At 38.4% G+C, this 27,049-nt stretch overlaps 1 protein-coding gene across 5 annotated transcripts in view; it reads right to left on the bottom strand.

Annotated features, from left to right (window-relative positions):
• LOC146380578 (A-type potassium channel modulatory protein DPP6-like) overlaps positions 1-27,049 on the bottom strand; it is a 253,820-nt gene that overhangs the window by 66,901 nt on the left and 159,870 nt on the right. For all 5 annotated transcript variants that reach the window (XM_084939770.1, XM_084939771.1, XM_084939774.1 and 2 more), the window contains one exon: positions 5,568-5,682. In XM_084939770.1, coding sequence (XP_084795896.1) covers positions 5,568-5,682 — 115 coding nt within the window. The remainder of the gene's footprint in view (positions 1-5,567; positions 5,683-27,049) is intronic.

Raw genomic sequence — 27,049 nt, 5'->3', positions numbered from 1 at the left:
AGTGTAGTAAGTTTCTTTTTCATTTACAAAAAGGGAGCTTTTTATGTTTAAATGACAGACAACTGCCTTGATAGGATTTCATTTTTCCAGTGTAAATTCTTCCTATTGAAACAGATGGAGCAGGATTTAAACTGGTAGTTTTTATCTTTGTAACTGAGAATCAAGGCTTTCTTACAATGCCAACAATTTTGTTTTCAGTCATGGAGGAAGGGATTTATCTTAAGATGGAGAGAACAATTTCTCTACAGACAGAAGCCTGAATAGACCACAGTGCCATCTATAATGGAATACCAGTGCACGTTTGGAGATCATCGTCAGCAGTGTGTGAAATACAATACATACAACCACCAAAAATGGTAATGTGAATATCAAACTAAGGCAAACCACAACATTGTTCTCCTTCCACAAACACTACTTCTTGGGTAAAAAAAAGTTAGTGTAGCTTCTTGCTTGTTCAGATTTTAAGTGCATTAAATGAAATCCAGCATAGATTATGAGTTATTAAGTTTGCACCATCACAACTGGGATCTAAATAGCATAAAGATGCTACACATCATAAAAAGAAGACTTCCAAAATACATTAACTGAATAGAATAGAATAGAATAGAATAGACCTTTATTGACATTGTACATATACAACAAAATTATGGGTGCTCAACACCAACTGTGCAGGAGTAAAATATAAATAGTATGACAGCAGGAATAAATAACAAACAGGAGAAATATATATACACAATTAAGAGGTAGCACAAATGAGGTCTGTGTATAGTATATAGTGAAAGCATATGTGAGTGACCTGAGTGATGAGGGTTACTCAGATCATGGCTCAAAATGGTGAGGTGAGTGGGCAGGGTTGGGTTGTACGGGGGGCAGTGTTTGTTGACAGTCTGAATGGCCCAGGGGGGAAAAGCTATTTGTGAGCCTGGAGGTCTGGGACCTGATTAACCTGAGTCACCAACCAGAGGGCAGCAGGTCAAACAGGTGGTGGGCGGGGTGCAAGGGGTCACCTGTGATGGCCCTGGTTTTCCTGAGACAGGAGGATCTGGCGATGGCCTCCAGGGGTGGCAGAGGTCAGCCAATGATTTTATGGGGGTATTGCTAATTACCCTCTGCGTACCAAACACCCAGGCAGTAGGAAAACACCCTCCCCACTGAGAATTGGTAGAAGTCCAGCAGCAGCTTCTGGTCCAGGTTATTGTTCCCAAGGACACAGAGGAAGTACAACTACTGATGGGCCTTCTTAACATTTGTGTTGTGGGTCCAGGTAAGATCAACAAAGATATGGGTGCCCAGAAACCTGAAGGTGGAGACAGATTCCACCTGTTCTCTGATTATAATGAGTACATGTAGTTCTTTTCTTTTAAGTACGTTCAGCTTCAGGTTGTTTTCTCAGCACCAGCGGGACACAATCTCTACCTCTGCTCTGTATGCTGCGTTATCTCCAGAGATGAGCCCAACCACTGTGGTGTCATCGGCATACTTGGTTGAGTGGGTTGGTGTACAGTCATATGTAATCAGGGGGTATGTGGTAGGGGGCCGAGTCGGACTGATTGAGGGGGGTTGGTTAGCAAGCTTGACATGTTGTGCAAAGCTGTGCAGAAATTAAAAAATATAAAAAAAAAGAGCTTGAAAGAGTTCAATGTTGACTGTTCAGCATTATTTAATTTATATTGTAAGGTAGACCCTACAATAATACATTGAGAGAAAAACCCAACAATCATATGACCCCCTACGAGCAAGCACTTTGGTGACAGTGGGAAGGAAAAACTCCCTTTTAACAGGAAGAAACCTCCGACAGGACCAGGCTCAGAGACGGGCAGCTATCTGCCACGACGGGTTGGGGCAAGAACCCCATAATAATTAGGACTAATATTCCTGATTATTAGCAGATATCTTGGCAATCGTGATGATTCACAACCAGCAGAAGCACTTATATATGCTTGGATGGTGGTATATTATGGTGTATCAGAGTATTTAGGAATAGTGAAAGTATGACTTTCATCTGCTCTTTGCTCTTATCGGTTTGTTGGTGGGGTCAAGATCAACCAACCGATTCACAGAGCTTGAACCATCATTGGCCAGAGTCTGAAGGCGTTTGAGTCCGTGAGGGACATGGGGTCACTGAACAAACTGCTCTCCATCATGGATAACCCATCTCACCCACTCCATTCTAAACTAGTGAGGCAGCAGAGTTCATTCTCCCTCAGACTTATTCAACCCTGCTGCCATAAAAAATGCTTCAGAAAGTCATTCCTATCGTTCTCTTTGAAAGTGTACAGTTACTCTTCCTTCTCTGACAGATGAACACACCTGACAGGTATAAGATTTCCCATACAGAAATGTGTGTGTATTATACCCTCGTACAGCTGTTTCTTAGATTCATAGCTTACACTTTATTTGTTAATGCATTTGCACTACTCTGTCTCAGTCTCTCTCCATTTCAGTTTCAGTCTTATTTTTATTTTCATCTTTAACTTAACCTCATTTTTATTTTCTTTGTTTTTTTATTTATATTTAAAATTTTACAGCATAAGGCCATCACTACGCACCTGTGGCACTTTTTCTAGTTTGTTTAATTACTGGAAATTGTACTGTTTTTAATCTTTATCCTGCTGCTATAACAAAATTATTTCCCCTGTGGGATCAAGTATCTAGCTACCTATCTATGATTTTCAAATATTCAAATAGTCATCCCTTTAAAAAAGAAAACTATCAAACTATTTTGTGAAATAAGTAGAAATAGGTAAGGGCCATGCGAGGAGAGTGGGATGGGGTGACCTTTAAAAATATTAGTAAAGCAGTTGGTTAAAGTTAGTGACAAAATGAGCTGTTTCTTGGAGACGCTAAATCTAAAAATGTTGGTAGAGCTTCACCTGTTTAACTTGCCTGTTTTTTTTTTAAACTAGAAATAACAGGAGTTCATAGCCACTCTTCATCATCAAGGTTTTCTTTTTGTATGTGATGAATCTTTTTAAAACTGCAATGTAACTCCACATCTTATTGTCCAAGATGGGTAGGTAAGAAAAAGGTTATATGTTAAAAGTGATAAATCACTTGTTTACTTGCTAATGCTAGCTGTTTCTACAAATGCATAGATCCTAACAGCAAGATTTATCTTAGCCACAATCTCCATGTGCAAAAACAAACAAAACAAAACTAGTCTCACAGCTTGATAAGGTCCATTCATTTTAAATGCGACACCAGACAAACCCATAAAATTAATAGATTCACAGTTTACATGTATCCTTTAATTAACTACCAAAAAAGTGAGAAGCTTTATAACAGAATGCCATTCGACATGAAAGGAGAGTGATTTCTTTACTACTTTAACTTGGGTTGGAATTAAACAATATTTAGAATTCATGTGACAAGCACCACTGTGTGACGATAACTGCTAAAGAGTAGTAAAATAGTGATTACCAAACAGTATCTTTGCTTTTAAACGCCCAGCCCTCGTGGAGATGCTGCACGGCACAACAAGAATGTAAAGGCTGCTACCCTAATCGGGTGGCAGTTCCTATAAAACTGGAAAAGTGCCTGTAAAATGACAAATTATACATTGACCCCCTAACGGTCTTTGTACGAAGACCGTTAGGGGATCATTGTGTGCACGTTTGTACTGATTCCTGTGAATTGTGGAGAGACAGCAATGGATGCCACACCAAGGTCATTGATCTTTTGCCCAAATTAGGTCAAAACAGCACCAGAGGACAGTGTATACTGGGAAACAGGTGAGCACATGGAGTTATGAAGATGGTGAGTGGAAGTTGGAAATGAATGCTAACTAGTGAACACACACACACACACACACACACACCATCAGTACAAGGTTAAAATTTTACAGACTATTTGTTGGCTAAATACAATCTCCAAAGGTCCTTTGGCAGACTGCCTGGCTTTTTCCAAAAGCAAAACTTACTCTTTTGAGATTTCTGATTTTGTAAACATAATTCACAGAGACCTTTAGAGGTCCTTATACTCTGAGTCAGTCTAGCCATTTACTCAGCTTTTGGGCTTTAAACTAAGCACACATAAGCTTTTCAGAATTTACAGGCATACAAATGGTATCAAAAGTATCTAACACAACTAAGGTACCGAACACAAACTTAAAACAGTACCAAGAGTTAGGTTAGCTGCATCTGTTCTTACTCTTTGAAAGACTAATCACTCAAACCTTACAAAAAAATCTTTTCAGGGAATTTGCTGGGTTTTTTTGACAAACATCCCAGTTCAAAGAGTATCTACAAACTTTTTTCTAACTCTCCAAGTAGATAAAATATTTGACTTTGCAAAATCCAGCGACTCAATTAATTGCGCATGGTGAATACTAGTATCTCAAAGAGCAAAACAGACTGTCTTTGAAGCTCAACTCAGTTGCTCATGACATCCAATTAAAACGCACAAACTTGCAGAATTGGATTTCATGAGGTCACAACATATTTTAATATCCAAAGGTTTCTAAAATCTGCTTACCTAAGTAGTTTAATGTCTGTTTGAGACCAAAATGAGGGAGAAACGATTGCATGTGTCAAGCCTTGGGGCAGAGTAGTAGTGCTTGAACACACAAAAATCAACACAGGGAGGGTCAGATTAGGACAAAGTACAAGCTGGAGACACCACCTGCCTGGTGTCCACTTTCTGCCTGACTCCTGTTGGCCTGGCGTGTTTTGTACTGCCACATAAAGCAGCTCAATTTAATCCAAATCCACAACAAATGCCCCAGGACAGGAAGAGACTGCAGCCAGGAGGTGACAAGGAGGTTTAGGTCATGCTGATTTGACACCTGCCGTCGAGCCGCAGTCTACCCCGGTGATATTTTTGCTCTTACATCGGTGTACATCTCTAAGAACACTACAGAAAAAAACAACACTGAATCTTTAATAAAGGTTGACCCCACTCTGGGCTGTGGACATTAGCTACAATTCCCTGTGACAGAAAAATCACAAACAAGTGCACAGTGATTACTGTTTTTGGAGCTGAATTATAGTTCACACACACTACCAGTTGTATTGACAGATTTGACTCTGGCAGTGCATAAAAGCACGTCAAGCAGCTTTATGAGCCTGACCATAAACAGATGGTCTATTGATTTAACTTTAATCAAAATTTCCAAACAGAAATCCTGAAGGTCATCCCGAAATTGAAACTGCCTTAAAATAACCAAGGGGGAAAAAACGGCATTCAAAGTGTGTGTGTGTGTGTGTGTGTGTGTGTGTGTGTGTGTGTGTGTGTGCGCAACATTATAAAGACATATGGCAACTATGTTTAGGAAGAAAGCAATGTTGCGTAAACTGACTTCAATTAGGTTTCCTGACCTTCACTAAATGTAGCCTTTACAGCAAGAGTGCCCATGTGGATGCTAAGGGCGAGTGACACTGCAAACTCGGCATGAAAGCCTGGAGCACACAAGGACTGAGATACTGACACTCACACTTTATTCTTTGCATTGTTCGTGGTGAGATTGATTGTGAAAGCTTAATGAGCATGTTGGTGCATAATAATAGCCTTGTAAACACAGGGATGTGTAGTGTATGGTGTCCCTCCCCCTTCCATCCTGCACCGTGTACCTGGTGTCAACAGGATGACGGAGGTGACGATCAGCGAACAGATGACCAGAATGACAAGAAGGGCGATCGCTATTCCCTTCCAGTTCCTCTGCGGAGGGTTACTGCCCACCAGCTCCTACAGAGACAGACAGAGAGAATAAATGGTCAGGATAAAGACTATTCTGGGAGGGATTCGGAGCACAGTTTATCAACACAGGTTGGGAACATAACAAAAGTAAAAATCAAAAAGAACAGTATGAGAAAGAAGGAAACACTAGATAAGAAGCACCTAGGAAAGAAAGGAATCAGAGAAGTATAAAAGGCAAACTCGCGGAAATAAAGAATAGGGGTGTTAGTCAAGGACGAATGTGAGTCAGAGTCGCAGCCTCTCGGATCTCAAGGAGAGCCGCAGCAGCAACAGCAGCAGGAGGAAGAGGAGGGGGGGAGAATTCTTAATGAGCCGAGCATCAGCGGCCATCACGCGCAAACGAATGTGACAGATAAAAATGGAGCCCATGACACGTTGGTGAATTGCATGCTCGACAAAAGCACAGAGAGAAGCTTTGGGGTTGGGAAAAGGAGTCTGAGTTACGAGCAACCTTGAGGTAATTTTTCCCTTTTTTCACCTTCTCTGTTTTGTTTGACCTACAAATCCAGAAACAAAGATATTTTTAATGCTACTGAACTGAGTGAAAGCCAAATTCTAAGGAATTACTATGGCTCCATATAAAGTATCACTGCAGGATATAAAAAGGAAATAACACAGGCAAAGCTGCTCTAGGCTTTGTGTCCTTGCCCAGATGCAATAATGAGCAAACAATGTGAAATTCATTTGACACAGTCATATGCAGCAGGTAGCCACATACAGCAAAAAAAAAAAAAAAAAAAAATAACAGAAACAGAAGAGGACCAGCCACACATCTCTGTGAGAAAGAACAACCCTAGCCTGACCATCACTCGCTGTCTGAACGTAGAACGTTCGACCTGTGATGCTGTTAAACACAGCAGAGTTATTTTCAGATATTTATTGACTCTTTCCACACATTTTTCTCTCAAATCCAAGAGTCTGCCGTCCATCTCAATAAATGGACCGAGGGTCACCTCTTTTCCCATCTGAAGATTTGCAGAGATGTGGGTAAAAGAGGGGCAGTGGACTGCAGATGAACCCTCCACAGAAAGGCAGAAAATGAAGCTCAGAAGTCTGTCATCAAAGCAGTTTGCTTTTTTTGGACTGACCAGTAGGAATATACTGCATCTGACATTTCATTTATTTATTTAGTTGGCTGACAGAAAATTGTGCTGTTGCATTTTGAGATTATTTCTTGTTAAATATTGAAGTTGGCAGGCCTGGCCGAATGACGCTGTGTGAAAGAGGGATTTATTTCTGGCATGTTAAAAATAGCAATTATCACTTTGTATTGCTACCTTTGATTGCATCCCATGTGTCTACAGAAAGAAAGAATGAGACTGAGAATACTGCTCAACTTTATTTATTCAATTTTAATAAAGAGGTTAACATATTCTTGTGCAGTGCTTTTTTTTTTGTAAACTCATTCTTACTCTATAAAAGCCCACTGTGGGGAAAATGCAACCGTTTTAACCACCAATACCAATACACATTCCAGGAATCAGGATCCAGGAATGTGTTTCAGGAAGCACGTTCTCGGCATGATCAGTAGATCATGAGTGGATCACCAACTAAAAATAAACTACATTGTTCTGATACGTTGCCAGAGCAATCTTTGAACAGTACAGCTTTTCCCAGACTAGCATCCTTGAATTAAGTGCCACATGGCATAAACTACACAAATCCATGCCTAATTAGCATAACATACTCTCAACCTCCTGTTTTTTAAATTTTGTATTTTTCCCCCTTCCCCATTAAAATATATATACACACATATGTGTGTATATGTATATATGTGTGTATACACACATATACACACATACATATACACACATATATATACATACATATACACACATATACACATACATACATATACACACATATACACACATATACACATACATACATATATACACACACACACACACACACACACACATATATACACACACACACACACACACACACACACATACACACACACACACACACACATATATACACACACATATACATATATACACATATATACACACACACACACACACACACACACACACACACATATATATACACACACACATATATATACATTTTTTAGAAAGCTGAGGTCAGTTTCCCGAGCCCGATAACTGCCAGACCTGTAAAATAAAGAATGAATAAATTGAATCTGTCTGGCAAAGTGAATCAGGCTAAAGGATCTGAAAAGCAACACTTCATGCTACAATCTAAAGAAACAAAGTCATTGACGAGGTTGCAAACCGATTTCTAAGGCTTTTGGACTACTGCAAACCATGGTGAGAGACATTAACCACAAATGGAGAAAACTTTAAACAGTGATGATCCTTCCTAAGATTGACTGACCCATCCACTAGGTGACAAAAGAATCTAGAGGAGCATCTAAAGAACTGCAAGCCTTCATTTCCTTCATTTAAACTGAGTGTTCCTGATTTAACAATGAAAAAGATAAAAACCACTGCTAACCAATAAGACTTTTGAGAAAAAAATTCTGTGGACTGACAAAACAGGAGTTAAACATTTTTGGAAGGTTTACATCTGGCATAATGCTAACACAGCATTTTATGTGATGAACATATCAACAGTCAATCATGGTAGTGGTATGGTGAAATGGACTGCTGAGCTGCCTCACAACCTGATTATAGTCCCGTCAGTTACCTCGTGGTAACTGATCAAACTATGAATTCTGCTCACAAGTAAATCCTGAAGAAGAATGTCTAGCCATCAGCTCGTGCCCTGAAGCTCAAGTTATGCAGCAGGACAATGTCCCAAAACACACCAGCAAGTCCATCTCTGAGTGGCTCATTGGCTTAGTCAAAGTAAGTACTTAACTCTGATTTATATGGTTCGACATGGCCTTAAACAGGCCAATTATGCTCAAAAATCATTCAGTTTGGTCAAATTAAAAATTAATTCTATAAGGAGGATTTGGGGAAAGAAAATGCTCCATAGTAATGTGAAAGACTCATTGCCAGTTAACATTAATTCTAGATTGCAGTTCTTGCTGCCAAGGTTGGCACAACCAGTTGCTAAGTTTTGGCAAGATTTTTTCACACTGGAGCAGGTAGGCTTTGATCATGTTTTTTCCCTTACTTGAAATAAATGAAATGATCATTTAAAAAAAGTAAATTTAAAAATGTCCTTGGGTTATCTTTGCCTAGTATAAAAATCTCTAATGATATGAACTATTTAAGTGTGACACATTTTGTCTGTTACATTTTGTGTGAACTCATACATGTTGGAGAAAGAAACGAAGGCAATTTAGAAATTAAAGCATCTGAAAAGAAAAAAAAAAACATATGGGTGAATGACTTTTAAGCCCAAGTTTTCACACATCAGCACTGAATAGTGTGGCTAGCACATAGATAGACCAGTGCCAAAACCACAGCCAAGAGGGACTCTGCAGGAAGGGTCCAAAGCCCAAAACTACTGATGGAGGATTAATAAGTTCTTAATTACATTATAGAGGATAAAAGAGGGAAGCAGAGCATGTGCTTTGGGCACCTGTGGCTGCAGCCTTAATGAATACATGTGAAAGGCTTTAATGAAGCTGAATGGCTGAGCTATGAAAAAAACCTTTTAGTGACCTCGTTCCCACCTTAATTGAAAAGAGCCCAAGACATCATTAGCCTGCAGATAAGAGCAATCAGAGCTATTTACCACACTTCCCATTACCCACATTCATTAAAACAAGGAACCAGTTAGTTAGCTGCATGGCCAATTGATGGCCACAAGGAAGAACACCTCAAGCAGATTCAAGTAAAAAAAGTTCTTAAAGCTTTAAACTTCCCACACATTGGTCTGCTAATGTTATGTCTATCAGGTCTTATAGTTTGTATTAATTTAGTGAGATTAAACATAGAGGATATAGATTTAAGAAATTGAAAATGACTAACTTTTGGTTGCTGGATTGACTACCAATCACCAATCATCATGGTAAATGGAAGTTCTGGATCTGCCTACTCTGCAGGAACTACCACAAAGGTGGTTTAAGATACTTTAAAGGTCTGTATTGACAATAAAATGAATGCTGAGATTTGGAGTGTTTATAGAATCTGAGCAGCAACAGAGCTTCTGCATTAGAGAAGCAGCAGCGAAACGGTAGGGTGACAGATGAAAGCTGATCGTCTAATGTAGACACAACTTCAGTGAATCTGTGGTGTGACAAAGGTGACTGGAAGCTTTTTTTCTTTCAACAAACAGAACCAACAAACATGCCCAGCCATGAGCTCAGTTGGTTTTGTTGTGGAGAGATTATTTCAGATATCCAGCGATGAGCATAATGCTGTGGGCTGCGAACTGACAGTCTACAGTGTGATTTATTTTGTCTAATTCAGCGCTGAGCCATCTCTCTGGAACAATCTATTTTTTCAGCAGAAATGAAAATCCTATTGGAGATTTTACAAGAGTGGCACAAAGCCCACTGCTGATTTTTGTGGTCGATACAGCATGTGACTGAGTACGATTTACAATATGGTGACAAAATTGAAGGAAAATTGCTCTATAGAGTGCAACCACTCACATGCAATAATGGAATGTAAAGCGAACACAGCAGAGCACTCAATCTGTGTAATGCACATTAAAGGAAAATAAATCCTCATGCATTGCTAAGCAATAACTGTTTATTATATGTTATATGCAAATGGTTCGGCAGTGTAGATAAAGCAATCTAAAGCTGGGGATGATTCCATAACAGCATTAACAGCTTTATCTATGTGCGTGACTGTAAGCATTTACAGAAATCCAGCCTGGAGGGCAACCTAACCTGAAGTGGATCGCTCTGCTGAAAGGGCTACGGCATGACTCACTCTCTGTAGCTCTGTAGCCAAAGCGATTTGGAAAAGGTAAAGGGCTCATCTAAATGTCCATGCAGTTCTGTTATCTCTTCTACAAGGATCAGTACAGCTGCTGCTCAGAGAAGCATCAAATGTCACAGTGTATCTTTAACCAATAACTCATTTTCAAGTGTAAAGTTTACATTCAAACTCACTCAACCTTTCCAAGTGTGGTGTTAGGAAAAGTTTTATCAAGTTTTATCACCATGTCAACTTTAGTCCAAGTCCAAGATTGACAGTCAGTGTTTGTATCTTCACCACTGTCAAGATTAAGCAAGTTCAGCAAGCTGTCCAGTAACAGCAAATGTTCACTACTAGTCCGACAGCAGAGGCTAAGAGCCAAAGCAGGAATCTTGAAGCATGCAGCAGCCGAAATAACTGTTACAATGACTAATGACTCAACCAGTATTTCCATATAGATCGACATACCTATGGGAATGACATTGAAAACTATGCATCAATGAGAGCAAAATCTTGCTAGCAAAGCTAACTGTGAGAATGCAGTATTCTTGTACTGAACTGAAACTTGCTTGGGGTGAAGCAGAGTAATAATCAAAGAACACATGATTAAGCCAAAAAGAGCAAGGACAGAAACCTCACTGGGAATTTGTGTAAATTTTTTTTTTGCTCAGAGGGAATAATGGTTATTCAGGGTGCAGACACAGGACAAAACCTTGTCTAACCTTCCCGATCAGGCCTCTGTGATCTGTAATTATCATAATGATAGGACTAATTACCTAGGCCTTATGTGCTGAAGTAATAGCGAGAAGAGTGGGGGAGAGAGATGAGGTATAAAATGCACAGCTAGGAGACAGACATCAGAGCTTGCAGGAAAAGTAAATAAATAAAATGTTGGGAGGTACGGGAGAGAGTTCACTGACAGGAAAGCTTGAAGCGTGACCAAAACATGACAGAGAGATGCTGTGGATGGATCCAGGTCCAGACTCGAATAAAAAAAGAATCCTGATGTGTTCTAGTCCTCTGTAACTGTCATGTTTGAATCGGCAGAGCATGCACAGACATTATGAGTTTTGAGTCAACCCGAGAGTGCATAACACAACACTATGTCAGTGTTCCTTGAAGTAAACAAACGGAAAAATCTACATAGCTTTTGAGCAGTCACAAAATGAACAGGTGACTATTTGATTTGAAGTATGCTTGAAAAGGCAAAATAAGATACATTTAGCTGCTTTTCCTTCAATGTTTTCTCACTACTGAAAGTAGTGGCATGCAATTTGAAGTCCTAAACCTTCAGGACCACTGACGAGGCAGGATGCTAAGATTTACTGTATTACCGATAGTTTTGAACTTTATGTAAATCCAGATATAAATCTCCAAAGAAGCCTCCAAGGAACTATGCCTTCTATTTCAGTCAGATGTACCAACTGGCTGTATAACTGCATTTCATTTTCACTGGTTAAAATAGATTTATTGCTTGTATCTAATTCAAACCCTACCCAGTTTGAATTAGGGTAAAAACTTTATTCATTTCACTCAAACATGGTAAATATCTCTTTGTCAGGCATACCTCCACCTTATATCTAATAACCAAATTGCAGCAACTTAGTGCATTTAAGCATGTAGACATGGTCAACACAACATCCTGATGTTCAAACTAAGCATCAGAATGAGGAAGAAAGGTGATTTAAGTGACTTTGAATCTGTAAGAATTTTGGTGTCATACAGCTGGTCCGAGTAATTCAGAAACTGCTGAGCTACTGGGATTTTTTGATGGACAAACTCAAAACAGAATGACAAGATTGCTTTGAGCTAATAACACAAATAACCACTCATTACAATCAAGACATGCAGAAGACTCTCTCTCAATGCACAATGTCTCAAATTTTGAAGAAGATGGGCTACAGCAGCAGAAGAGAACACTGTGTACCGATCCTAAAAACAGGAAAGGGGGCTACAATTTCCATGGACTCACCACAATTTGACAATAGACTGGAAAAATGTTGCCTGGCCTGATCAGTCTTGATTTAATGTGCAATATTTGAATTGCAGAATGGTAAACAACATTAAAGCCTGACTCCAACCAGCTTTATACCAGTGGTTAAGACTGGTGGTGGTGTAATGGTGCAAGGGGAATATTTTTCTACCGTGCGTATTGTCGGTGACCTTGTCAAGTGGGGGTATCCTTAATAGTCTTGTTTTATAAAAAATTAACTGCATGAATGAACTTTGAACCACACAAAGCTAATTTAGTGGCTCCTACAATAAAAATGTACTCAGGAGCCATTATTTTCATTTCCAGCTATCTTTGGATGAAGAACTCTTTAGTCACAAGACATCAACTTCCGTTGAGCTCATTTGAGTTTTACAACAAACCTGACTTATTTTAAGAGGACCTTTCAGGTTACTTTCCATATTGACTTTTTGTCAACACTTTCGGTGTTTCTAAATTAACAGACATAATGCCCAAACCAGCAATCTAAGAAAGAACAGACCATTAAAAATGTTCTAAATAATGAGAAATTGCTCAATTCATTTGATGCTATGTCAGACGAGACGATTTGGCTCATCTCCTTTTGCTGCTTTAATAGCTCTAACTATATTGTATTGGGCATGGCTACATGTATTCTCCCTCAGGACAAAATGATAATGCCTCCAGCATTAGTGACAGTACAGTTAATTAATTCTGATTCTGAACAAACACAGTGATGTGCAGGAGAGTATCTGTCAACCAAAGTCTTGTGTACTGCTATTGCTGCATGCACAGTTTCTGTATTTTAATTCAGATGTTTATTGCAACACACATCTTTCAGCATAGATCTTAGATCACTTATAACACCATGGGAAAAGGAGTTCTTGAGTCCCTTTGAGCCCTTGTACAGACAGTCTTAGAGATGGTTGTGGCTAAAACCTAAAAGTACAGGATGATGCTGTCATGAGTTAATCAGGATTGAGACAGTCAGCACTTAGCTTATATGGAGACTGTATTCAGGTGTCTGTATCCACGTAATGCAATTCACATGAAATTTGAGAATTTCACTCACTAAAACAGAAGTGCAGACTTCCTGGAAAGACTATCACTCTAATTAACCTCAAGACCATTGCTCAGATAATTGGACTGAAAATGCTGCAATGCCTTCTTTAAGTTCTTTTGCGTTCCCTTAGTCCACTTTGGGGAACATAACATTGGGGGCTTGTCCAGGATTTAACAAAAAAAATGAAAGAAAAAAAATTGGCTAAATGTTCCAGTTTGCTTTGATGCATTTTAAAAAAATAAATAAAACAACACAGTCAGAAGGTACCATAAATTAGCTGGGGGGATGTATAGCATGCCAACAATCTGTCATTTACATCAGATACAGTCCAAAGAATGCATAATATTGAGCCTTAACACAATATAAATAAGTGAGCTATTCACATCTATATAGTTGTCACAGCGAACAAGGTGAGAAATTAGCTGAAAAGATCGAAACATAAACAAAAATAAAAAGTTTCTAGTCATTTATAAAATGATTCTTTCTATAGTAAAGTTAGTCAGGTTGTGCACAAGTTATGTGCCACAGCTTTAACTGCAAGTGATGGAGATTAGGGTCAGAAAGCACAGAAAGAAATGGATTAGATTAGGTCATATAATTACATGCACTAATAAAACCATATAATCGCATAGTGCAGCACAAAGTAAAGGACATTAATGCAGATTATTTTGTAATATTTACCTGCTTTATGATTATCAGGTAGTTGTTTCAATTTATTTTACAAACCTAATTTTTTTCATGCAAACAAAGACTAATAGGTGTCATTTCAGACCGGTTTCATAGTGCAGAGGCATGATTTAAACTTCAAACAGAGGGATTTTGAATCTCTCCTCCTTTCATCTTCCTCAAGCGGACTTCATTTTGGCAGAAATATGAGCAGATTAGTCTCAAGTTCAAATCCTCTTCCATTGTTTAAGTGGCTTTAAGTACAGATGGATTTTCTCTTAGGCCTTTTTCAATCAGACATTTAATCTTTGAATAAAAGATTCCAAATGGTGCGCATCTTCCAGCTCTGTGCTTCACAGGTCAAAGAGCACCCATGCAACTGCACCCAAACACATCTGGACAATCTTCTTGTTGTCATAAAGTGAGGTGCAGCGATACGGCTGTAAATAAACAAGCTGTCTTTTTTGTTACTTAGGGCAGGAGAACAAATTTTCAACTGTCTAGCATGTGTGTGTGTGTGTGTGTGTGTATGTTCTTCTTGAGTTTCTTCCGCCTGGCTTGTTTGATTTGCGAGTGAATCTCTTCCAGTCCATTAAAGAGATGCTGGGAGGGCGCCACTGCCAGCTGACCTCTCTCTGCAGAGTTTGCTTTAAATCACATCTCTGTAGAATAACACATAAACACACTGCCGCAGGACGAGTCAGTGTATATGGCATAGGGCTGCTATAAAAATGTGAAAATACATAGAATGTATATATAAGATCGGTTCAGTCTCCATGACGGTACCTGTGGTTTTGTGAAGGTATATTCTCAAGCTTCAACTTTAGCATTTTGGTCTGACCATATTTAGACAAGAGGTTAAGAATGCTAATTTATCAGCTAATGCACAGATATTTCAATAAAACATGGATACCTGCCACATACGCTCTTAATATCTGTTAAGAAAAGGGAATTTGCCATATAGACTAAAACCTTTTCTGAACCAAACTGTAAATATGTTGTTCTGCTGTATAGTTGGTTATGTCAATGATTGATTTGTTTATGAAGTGGCCAAGGGCACCTACACATTGGCTTCATTTAAAAAGGAACCTGAACACTCCTCATTTGAAATCTCATTTAGTTCGCCAACCATACCCTGGAACTCGTACACGTGTTTTAAAATATGATTTCTGCTGCAGCCATAGACAAAATGTCCCTTTAACATGCAAGCGCACATTCTGAAGAAGAAGCAATTACTCGCATCTATTCTGTAATATTTTCCTCATCGCCATGGAAACAGAGTACGAATGAATCAGGTTATTATCCCTATAGCTAAAGCTCCTCTGCATAGTATACACACATCATGACATGGCTAAACAAGTGATGAGGCACACACATGAGGGAATAGCCCTTCTTGCTTGCCTCTCATATATAATGCATGAGGGCAAAAGTCTATTTGTCAGTCTCAACGCACGTCTTCTTTAGGAAACAAGAACAACAAAGAACACAAGCGGAGTTTCTCCTCATTTCATCACTTTTTCCTGTGGCAGCATGTGTCTACAGATCTGTCAGGGGAGGCAAAGTGTACCTGCCGAATGAAAAGGTTTACCTTCATCTCTTAACTTCAGCAGTGCCACAAGTACATGTTAAAGATAAATGAATTTCAGTGGAGGAAAAAAAAAAAAAAAAAAAAAAAAAAGTCTGGCCTGACTATTCTAATAGTAGAACATTGGGCATTGTGGTCATTCTTCCAAAATTCGTTGTTACTACTGCTTTAATGACTGATGCCCAGCATAACATTAGCTAAGTATGTGAAGGAAGCTGTACCCTCGCGTGCAAATGTGTGATGTGCTGACTCCAAACCTTCTGAGGTAAATTGGATCTGTATGGATTATGAGTGACAAACTCCGAAATAAGGCGTGTAGCTGATATTTGTTCCATTATCTGTATTTTGTTAGCCTCACTACATTTGAGACAGCAAGCCTCATGTGTTAAATAAAAGCGAATCCCAGTTAATGTGTATTTAGAACATGTTACTGCTATAAAGAGTTTATTTTTTTATAAATCATTGATTAATTCTTGTCACAGAATGTACACGCAGTTCTGCTATTGTATGCAATTACTAAATTTAGTTCAGTTGCACAAAGAGTTGCTGTGACCATGTCACTGCCAGCCATCTATGTGCTTAATTGGCAAAACTAAATATGAACTAAATATTGTCACCACTAAATTCCTGAAAAAAAAAAAATTACTTATAAAAAGGCCCATGTGTCACAGATCGGATAAAAGCCTATATATGCCACACACACACACACACACACACACAAACACTGGGTAGACTAGTTCTTTGTCTTTTTAGTTATCCTGTGGGGACTAGACACACATTCTTCAAAAGGTTACAGCACATAAAATAAATGTCTAAATGAAAGCATGTGTCCTAATGGTTGAGGACACAGAGCAGAACTCCTTTTCTACTATATACACTATTTACAGCATGTTTCCTGCCATTTAGAGTTGAACTAGTTTCTATATTCACCTCTTGATTTCACCATGCATCTTTCTTCAGCTCTGTGTTTATGGAAAGGGGGTGGGGGTTGGGGGTACACAGAACAAAGCTGAGCAGAGGAGAAGCCTAATAAAACAAAACAAGCAAAAAAGCAAAAAGAAATTACCAGCAAATATCAAACCAGAAAGTCTATGATGCAGTAACTCATGCAGCTCAGAATTCATCATAATTCACAGGTTACTGTCCATATAACAGTAACAAAGTGACACTGATCTTAAGTAAAATTTGGGTGAAGACCCATTAGCTAGTCTAGTGCACTAGACTCCCATCAGTCTTCTGTCAAAGACCAGAACTTTAACCGCCCCCCCCCCATTAAAAAAAAGAAAGAAAAAAAATTGCTAGCCTCACAACTTTCCAACCTCCGTGCTTTAACTGTCTAAGGACAGGTTTATGAAAATTGACAGAATGCTTTGAAATCCCAATGACTTCTAGTCATGCAGAGTTAAACCTGCTTCCAGAGACAATACCCAATTGTGGCTACAAGATGTTGGAAATGTAAACAATGGGTGCAAGTGAAACAATCTTTCTTTCTTTGTGACAAAATTATATCTGTGATTAACCTTTGTAGGTTTTAAATGATGTCTCTTGTTAGACCTCACTGGACTCAACACTGACTGTCCACTTGGCACTGCCCAGATGGACTGTGTGAGGATGGTCTTTGAAGAGTATTCAAGTAGTGAATACCTTACATTTCAAGATTTGATAAGATTTTTGGCAGCTACAACTACTTGGTTAAGGTCAAGATCTGTGCACAAAGAAGGTCACTTCTTGCCCTTTGCTTGGTAACTGGTTGTCAGTTGACAGAAAACAGTCTAGAGTCTTGTTGTCTTTGTAACATTTACCACCTTACCACATGTCAATCAGCAGTGTCCTTCACTTTCATTGGTAGTCACCTCAATCACTTGCTCCAAAGTTTGACCCAATACCTGAAACTTCATTCCTTTGTCTCTCGAAGTTGGTAAATAACATTGGTTTCCCATGACTTTTGGTTGTTGTGTTCCTGCCGACGACTTTCAAGGCCTGCAGTCCACAAGAGGTGGGTTTTTGTCAGTCTACAGAGAAAGGACTATATTTCAAAGGAACCAGTGACAGTACAAGCTTTCTAATGTTATACTATATTTTTCTTTCCATCAATAACATGCTATCCTACAGGAAAACAAGCAACTCCATACAGAGGTCTGCCACTGAAAATATCTGGTCACTTAACACTCTGTGCCTGTTCACCAGCAACTCGAGTTTTATGAGATGCAGTTCTGTTGCTCAGGCTCGCTTAAGTGTTTTGCATGGAATGCTCCCAGCTGCAAAGTAACAACAAAATCATCTGAGCTGCTGTGTGGAAGGAGGTTAGTGGAGAATACAAAAAAACAGAGGAAGGGAAGAAAAAAGAAAGCTGGATGGGAAGGTTTCACTGCAGAACACTGCATGTCCCCTCAGCCCACACCCAGAAAGATTAGTATTCAGTGCAACCAGGCAGCACAGCCAGTGCATCTCTCAACAACATTAAGAATTGAAAAGTATCTTTTCTATTGTTCTTATCTATCAGCCTTCATTCTATAATGCACACTTGTCCTGCTACTCTGGCAAAATAAATTGCCATCATGGAAACAATATGCACCGACAGATGCGCTCGCTTCCTCGAAATGAAATGCCCCTCAACCCACTGCTTCCAGGCGTAGGGGTCTAATAAAAAGAGGCTGCTGCTTTGTTGATGTTTACCCAGGCTAATGTATTCTGGCCTGCTGTTTTTTTTTTTATCAGTTTGCAAAGTAAAATATGAACATTCGTGTAGAAAGAATAGACTTCCTTCCCCTTTTATTGGCATAATGTTTGGCTGAAGTGTTCTCATGATGAAAAATGTCTCATGCTCAAGTGCGGCCTTCTTTTTTGGAAGAAAAAATAAAATAACCTGCATTCACCTCTCTTCTTGCTGAAATTTAAAAAAAATCTGATTGGGAGAGCTTCTATGCTTGCAAATACAGACAGTGTTTCTCTGGGTGAGAGAGGGTGACAATGATGGGTATGATCATGTACCAGCAATGCTGACTGCACAGTGGAAGTTCAAGTGCATACAGTGAGTTCTACATATCAGCCTCAATAAAACAGCAAATAATAAGTAAATCTCATTAAAAATAATATATTTTAACAGGGTTGTGAGGCTGTGATGAATCCCACATAACTGCATAGTTCATTTGAATCTGTCTAGTTTGTTTGCATTCCTTTGTGTTGTGTTACTGTGGTGACTCTGTCAAAGTTTAAAAATAATTCATTGCTTACCCTCCATCTGGCCACCTGTTGTTATTACCACAACCCAGTTGTTCATGCTATTCAGCTGAGAATGGAAGAGCATGCTTTGCATGTAAGAGTGGCCACTGAATGATTTAACAGGGTTGTGAGACCATTTGTTTCATAATTACTGGTCAGTGTATGTGCTCTCAACATTCATCATATAGCTGAATATTACATAAGTCCTTATTCAATTCAATGGAGCATGTCTATGCTACAAGTGCAATGAACTGTAAGGCTTAAACATCTTGTTTAATATTGTTGGCACACTTGAGTCATAGGTTTTGACAGCAGGGATTTTTATCATTAACTTAATCAGGAATTACTGCCAACAATCAAAAAATATGTTTTCCATGTTTTGTTTTGGAAGGACTAAATGTTGCATAAATCAGACTTTGAATAATACAAACAACACCTCTGCAAAAACCTTTAGAATATGGAAAGGAGTAAAAAGGAAATTCTGGTGTACATAATTGATACTGACGTGAGGATATCTGTCTGACAGGGAAAACACATTATTTGAAAAAAGGCTTCACAAAAACACTTTTCCATTAATACATTAAGAAGATGAAGTGTCCTGAAATTTCTAGATATGCAAAAGAGGTGACTAAATATGCACTAATTTGCATAAATGTCTAACAGGCAGAGTGGAGTCAAATATAAACAAATGTGTATTTTAAACATTTTTAACTTGTCTGATGATCCACAGTTGCACTCTAGTCAGATACATCAATAATCCACAGCCAATATCAGCTGTTCTCAGAAAATGCCTGTTGTAGTTTTCAATTTAGTTACAATTTTGTCATAAACGGTAAACAGAATACAGGTGGTGTGTGTGCTACTAAGGTATCACATGATATTCAGAATGGGGGTTTTACAATTAAGTTAATAGTCTTATTACGCGTTCAACTAAAGCACAGAATTATCCGATGTGTGAAATAGTTGCTATGTAGCTCATACATCTTGTGTAAGCAGAGTGAGGAACTAAACTAAAATGCAAATATGTAAGTAACTTCCATATATAAGTAAATATGCTTCTTTTGACCAAAAAAAGTTCCGATTATTAGGACCACTACACCAACTGTTTATGGACAAACCCCATGGACACTCCAATTAAAGTAAATTTTTCAGCATTCTGTCTTGTTCATCATCAACACACCTACTATATGACATCTTCTTATAATGTTTTATTAATTTTCTGTTATTCAGCATTCAATAACTTGGGTGTGAACAGCAGTTTTCAAGTATCACATTATTACTACTTTAGGAAAGTATACATTAGTATATAGCATGTATAGTATAGTATATAGCATATTAGTAGAACAGTATATATTAAAAAACATATTTGTACTTCCAACTATGTATAGCATGGCCTCTGATTTAAAGTTTGAAATTTATTTAGTTAAAATCTGCTAACGGTAAGTGGTGGAAACAGCAAGACAACCTAAATCTGTCTACTTACCGCCCGTCACTCTCAGTGATGCAACAGAGGGCATCCATGAAAAACAAAATGAGAGTCAGCAAATAAAAGCCTTCCAGGACAAACTATCCATTACATTAACCACTGCTGGCACCAATGGTCCTATCCAGGAGATGCTGACTGTTACAAAATGTGAGAAAAAAGGATTGGCTAATAACAACATGGCTGGTGGCTAAACTAGGCTAATGGCACTTTTGGTGTGTGAGATTCCATGTCTGTATCTTTTTAGGCAGCATGTCTTTATTATTAAGCAAAAGGCAAAGTACAGCATCCAATTCAAGACAATATTATTTTGTCTGGAAAAGTGGGAGAGAGAATGCACACATAGAAAATGTTTAATTTAAATATTTACAAAGACAAAGTCAGATTAACGAGCCATGCTGAGTTTTTTGTGTTTGCTTTTCTGCTTGTTCAGTAAATGTGGATTTCTTTACAGTTCTATTTAAAGCAAACACACTAAAACTACAGTTTTCTTCAGATGTAATCAAGGGTGAGAAAAAAAATCACCAGCCAGCAATCCTCAGTGCCTGCAGTCTTTATAGATGCAAGCTCACTCCATGTCAGGATGCATGCTGTTTGAAGGTAGCAAGCTCATCGAGCTGTCAGGGCATGAACTTGACCATAGTCCTGGGATTGAGAGCAGGGCTATCGGTACTCTTAATCCTGCCACAGGGTAAAAAGCTGCATAGGCTATTGTTGTTTTCACACATAAAAAAAAAAGAACGTGCAAATGAAATTATTTGGCTTTTTAAGCATATTTTTATCACAAGCAACTTGGTACATAGAAGTCACGCCTTTCGTCCATTAAATAAAGTTTCAAACTAGGTGTAGACCAAATTTATTTATAATGGCTAATGACTGAATGAAAAGGTCTTAAAAAGGTAAAGAAATGGGAGAAACACCCTTCAAACTATATGAGTAAAAATGTTACACAGTTTGTCCACCAGAGGGCACTTTGCAACTTCACTATTGACACAAACACAACAAGTAGCTAATCCAAGGAGAGTAAATAATTACACATAAAAAATGCTAGCCAGATGTCTTTGTTTTGTATGTCTAATTTTTTTTTTTTTTTTTTAAAAAGGTTATAATAATCAGTCAATGCATCGCAATATCAGATTTTTAAATCACCAAATACAAGTTATAAAAACCTATATTGATCAGGATCTACTTAGGTATGAGTAATTAGCTACTCATTAGGGAGTGACAGCACCTATCACTCACATAAATAAGACCTCTCAAAGACAAAGAAAGCAAAGAAAAATGGTGATGGATCGCCAAGTCTGGAAGGTCTCAAAATGATCTGAAATAAACCATCTGACTCTAAGGAAAGTAGCACAAAAAAAAAAAAAAAAAGAAAGAAAGAAAAAGAAAAATGGCCACACCAGGTGTCAGGAACTACAGCATACTCTAAGTGTTTGATGCATGCACTTGTTTTTATTTTTTCAAATCCAAAAAATAGCCATTTGGTGCAAACCAAAGAGCTTTTCAGGAGAAGAATACCAAATTCAGCAATGAATTCAGAGCCATATTTACAGCAAAAGTGCTTGAACAAGTCCAAAGAATCTGTCCAAAACTTGAGGTGCAAGAGGACCTTTTACCAGAATAATAAGCTTAAGCACATCAGCAAAATGGCAAAGTCAAACCCCAAATTTACAACTTACCAAAATAGTGTGGATAACTTAAAAGGCCAGTAAATTCATGGAAAGTCTCAAAAAGCCTTGGATGAAGGACTTTGGCAGCAATCCAATGCAGAACAGCTCTGGAAAATCCTACAAGAGTACTGCTAAAGCCAAGGCTGTACTATTCTCCAGAATATTACTTTCTGTTGAATAAATCTATAGAATATAGATGCAGTATTTTATATGGTCAGCAGTTCTTTACTACAACATTAGAAAAAAAGCTTCTTTGGTCGTTCTGGAATTACAGAAATTTAGAAAAGAAAAAGGCTTTCTTGTAGTGGAAAGACATTCTCATTGTGAGTATAAAATATTTACTTGTAGCAGACTTAAAATGAGTCAATGCGAATTCTATAATTTGCCTCTACACAGAGAACAAAGTGTGCAGTAAGTGTGGATTGACAACCGTGGAAAGAAGGAAAATGGTCAAAAAAATAAAATAAAAACTGAACAGACTAACAACAAACATCTCCAATGGCATAATCCAATGCTCTGTCTTTGTGGTCGGTATGGTCCGAGCCACTGCACTTTTCCTTCGAAAAAAAATAAACATACACTGCCTCTGTCTCAGTCCTTAGAGACCAACATATTCATCTAACAGCAGAGGGATTGCTGCACCAACTAGCCATGCTGACACTGTACGTTCTGTTAAGAAAATATACCCTTGCTTTGTCAAGGTCTGAAAAAGGTTGATATTGAATCTAGTAGTAGTAATCCGCTGTTTAGTGCTGGGTGGTTTGTTTATAGCAGATATATAAAGGTGAGTACTTAGGAGCTGATCAGTAAGCTGTGAACGAGCAGAGCACATGTACTCGGGAGACCAAGTAAAGAAATTCTGAGCAGTGCCACAGCATGATGTGTATGCAATAATATGAATGTGTAATTCATTTTAAGACCACCATTAGTTTCAGGTTAAAGACAAAAAAAAAATATTGAGAAATTTAGACATATGTTAATAAAATGTAAAAACATATAGCTTGAAGCACATTTTGCAGCCACGTTGCCCATAATACCTTGAAGGCAAATAAAAGCAGATAACTAACGTGCCAATTATACTGCAATGCTTTTTGGGTAGTGCAGTGCAAGAGTTCATACCATGATGTGGAGATTCATTTCAAAGCAATTTTAAAAAAGTACTTTTCTACAACAAAACAAAGAACACTCCCAAAAGAAACAATTTCAAAACCACACCAACAAACCATGTCTGGAGATAATTTGAACCATTTCTTATGAGCTTCATGCTCAGAAGAAACTCATCTGGAATGTGTGGGTGTCTTGGTCTTCTTGACAATGCCTGGGCAATATGAGCAAACTACTCCTCAGTATCAAACCGACAATTTGCTGCCTCAAACCTAGATTGCTAACAAAAAAGACCGGGTACAGACAGTACACTGAAAATGACCTCATGACCTTAAACAATACTACCAACAACGAAGGGAGCGAGGCATTTAACCCCGGTGTATTCAGCTTACTGCTCAGTGCAGTCAGTAGAAATGAAAACTGCACTGGGCAGCTCCCAAAATGTTTTCAGCTGCGGGAACCTGAATAACATCCTGATTAAACAGCAGAAGAACTACTCCCTGTGTCAATCCTTTGTGATTAAACAAGCAACAAGCAACTGTTTTTCTTCACCCTATTATTATTATTATTAAAGGAATGTTGATTGTGCAATGTGGTGGCGACACAGTGATTACCACTGATGTCAAGATTGTTTTGGTTTGAGTCTTGCTTTCACTATGCAAGTATTTAACCCACTGGGTGGTAATCTCAAAGGAAAATTATTGTGCAAATATGCAGTCAAAACAACATCACTTCCATCACCCTATAGCATTCCCTGATAACTGCGAGGCCACGTGGTAAAATAACCAAAAATAGCCATAGAAACTACCTGGCAAAAGAAGAAGACCAACAACAAAAAAGCTAGTAGTAGCAATAGTTGAAGGGTGGATTGAGGCTGACAACGGAGAGCGATAGAAACATTAAGTACATGAAGCACAACCCTCCACAATGTAATGTAGTGCTTTGATTGGATGACAACACTAGAAGAGCCTTACATAAATAAAGTCCATTTATCAATATTTCTACTAAATCGGGAGGTATAACAGAATATGGCAAATTAAAACTTTATTTAAAAAAAAAAAAAAAAAAAAAATCACAGCAGAAGGGAACTGCTAACTACATACAACTACATTAACTGTACTTTGGTGCACATTTTTCAATGATTAAAAAACCAATAACAAAAAAACAACAACAACAACAACACGGGTGGCAAACTAAAAGAGAAACCTGAACCCTTGAGGGGATGCAGAGGCTGCGTTATTCAGTGAAAACTTGCAAAGTGAACACCAAGGAGCTTTGAAGCTCTTCTGGCAGCACGCAGCGGCTAACACCTTACTAAGACTCTTTATGTTGGTTTCGCCTTTGATTTGCAAAGCTTATGAATAATTTATGGTCAGCAGGAATTTATGAAACACAACAATTAAAAAGGCTCCTTTTAAATGAGTCCTCTGAAAGGAAACACTTTCCTCTCTGTCATCCATATGCAAACAAACAGCCAGGGTTTAAACAGACAACACTGACTAACACGTGTTTGTGGTTTTTAAATTTTACAGCAGGCATAAACATTGGCTTCCTTGGCATCAAGTTACAGAGCAGAAAATATTTATAAAAACCTGTCTTTTTGATAAAGTGAACCATGGGTAAGGAACACCACATGGATTACAGAAAACTTTAAAATCAAAGAATGTATAAATTCTGGTAGAAAGTAAAATTCTGATTTGGACAGCAAGAAAGAAATTAAAAGGTAGAAATTGTCCTGAAAAACAATCATGAGGCCAATTTCTTTGCCAGATATCATAATGACAAGCCTTCAGTACTTTAGTAGCTGAGCCATCCCCGTCAATACAGCTCAACCCTTCTCCAAAGACTTTATTCACACCGTCTTTTCAGATACACACCTTGACATTTTAGTTTGAGGCGGGCACTTCAGTTGTCGAGCAGACTATTACTGGAGAGGAGAATGCACTGAAATAAGGATAATTCCCCACCAAGACCCACCATCGAAGCACTCATTGAGGAAAAAAAAAAAAAAAAAGAAAATCAGGTATGCCAGCCCTGTGGTGGCAATGCAGGACATGGAGGAAGCAGCAGGCTTTAACAGATATGCTTAGTGGGCTGCAGCTAATGAGCCCTGATGCAGAGACTTGAGGATTCGCTGCGAGGCAGTAGACTTGACCAGATGCAGTGAGAGAAAAGTCTGAGTGAAACAACAGTCACGTGTGTGTGTGTGCGTGTGTGTGCATCATGTTCACCTTCTCTTCAATTTTCCCTCTCAAGTCCAGTAAAATTATATTTTGAAAGGCTCATTACTACAATTTGGAATTATAAACATGTATTGAAAGTTTCTTGGTTGCACAATCTATCATGAACACAAAGTACAAATAAACCACCAAATGAAATATTTTATAAGTGCTTTTTTTTTTTTTTTTTTTTTAAATGTACAATATAATGAGTAATCCAATTGAATTGCAATCCACTATTGCAGATAAATGTATTTTTCAATAACGAACAAAACATTCATTCTCTGCCCTCTTTTTTCTCCCCCCCTCCTCACTCTACCGTCTACCTTGCTGCTGCCTTTACCTGAAAATAGCCCAGAGAAAGTGCTCTCGTCTCTGAAAAGTGGCGAGCAGCTTGCTCTCTTGTCAAGCTACAGTGGAAAAAAAGGTCGATGAGTGTCTCCAGCGAGAATGTCGGAGAGAAGAGAAATGTGTGCATTAGCCTCCGCGAGTGCATCACATCTAAACGGAGAGACAGAAATGGTGGTCAGTCTCTTTACAAACAAGACAATGTGTCCGTCTGCAAAACGAGCTGTGTTTTTTTTCCACTGTAGAAGACTGATGATGGCGAAAAACAAAAAACAATGAGTTTTACCATAAATAGTTTAGTACTACTCGCACTAATATGCAGCATTTGCAAAGCTCGAGCTGAGAGGTTGTTTGTTTAGTTTAGGCTCAAGACTGAAAACAGACTTCTATAGGAAGCCATTTGTTCTAACTGTATATTTATTCAGTCAGTACATCTGTAGAGAGTGTCTATGATGACAGACCCATCTTCTTAAGCTAACATCACCTGTTAAAATTAAAGTACTTCAATTGATTTCTTTATTGGGCTTAACCACAGAATTCACCTACATGTTTATCTTCATGCTTACATAATTGCTGCCTAGCCATGCTCTTGCCGTGCTGCAATATTTTGCGACAAGCCCATTTCCATCAGCTTTAGGCATTGCAATAATGAGGTGTATACTCATTGGCCACTCAGTTAGGTATACCTGTTTAACGGCTTGTTTAAGAGGGGTTCAAAAGATGAGAAGAAGCACCCAATCTGATCTCTGTTCCAAAGAGTGGGTGTCCTGGTGAAAAACGCCCAATCACTCCTAGTCCTCATTAGAGCAGGGCGATATGACCAAAAATATTTATCACGATATACATTTGAAAATTTGCTTTAACAATATAACTGACGATATAATTGACACTAGACAAAATACTTTACAACTCCACAACTTTATTAGTGCAAAAAACCCCATCAATGTATTTTCACTTAAACAAGCAGCTGTTTTTTATGTGCATTAAAGTTATATAAAAATGTAACAGTGCAAATTCCTTGCTGACAGTTTAACCAAAAGGCATTTCCAGTGGAAACTGGCCGACATATCCTCAGCATAACCATGTATAATATCCATAAAACTTAAAAAGAGGTTATACACACACACAATATGGTAATATTATGTTGAAGCACAGTACGTATCACTCCGCGAGGCGCCTGCCTAATATAGCCGTAGAGCTCCGACAATCCATTAAAGTGGTGCGGGT

Source organism: Perissodus microlepis, chromosome 9 (assembly GCF_051167445.1).
Source record: "Perissodus microlepis isolate ML-2025 ecotype Zambia chromosome 9, ASM5116744v1, whole genome shotgun sequence".
Classification (NCBI taxonomy): domain Eukaryota; kingdom Metazoa; phylum Chordata; class Actinopteri; order Cichliformes; family Cichlidae; genus Perissodus; species Perissodus microlepis.
Note: the sequence above shows the minus strand (reverse complement) of the source record. Positions and strands in the feature narration are given on the sequence as shown.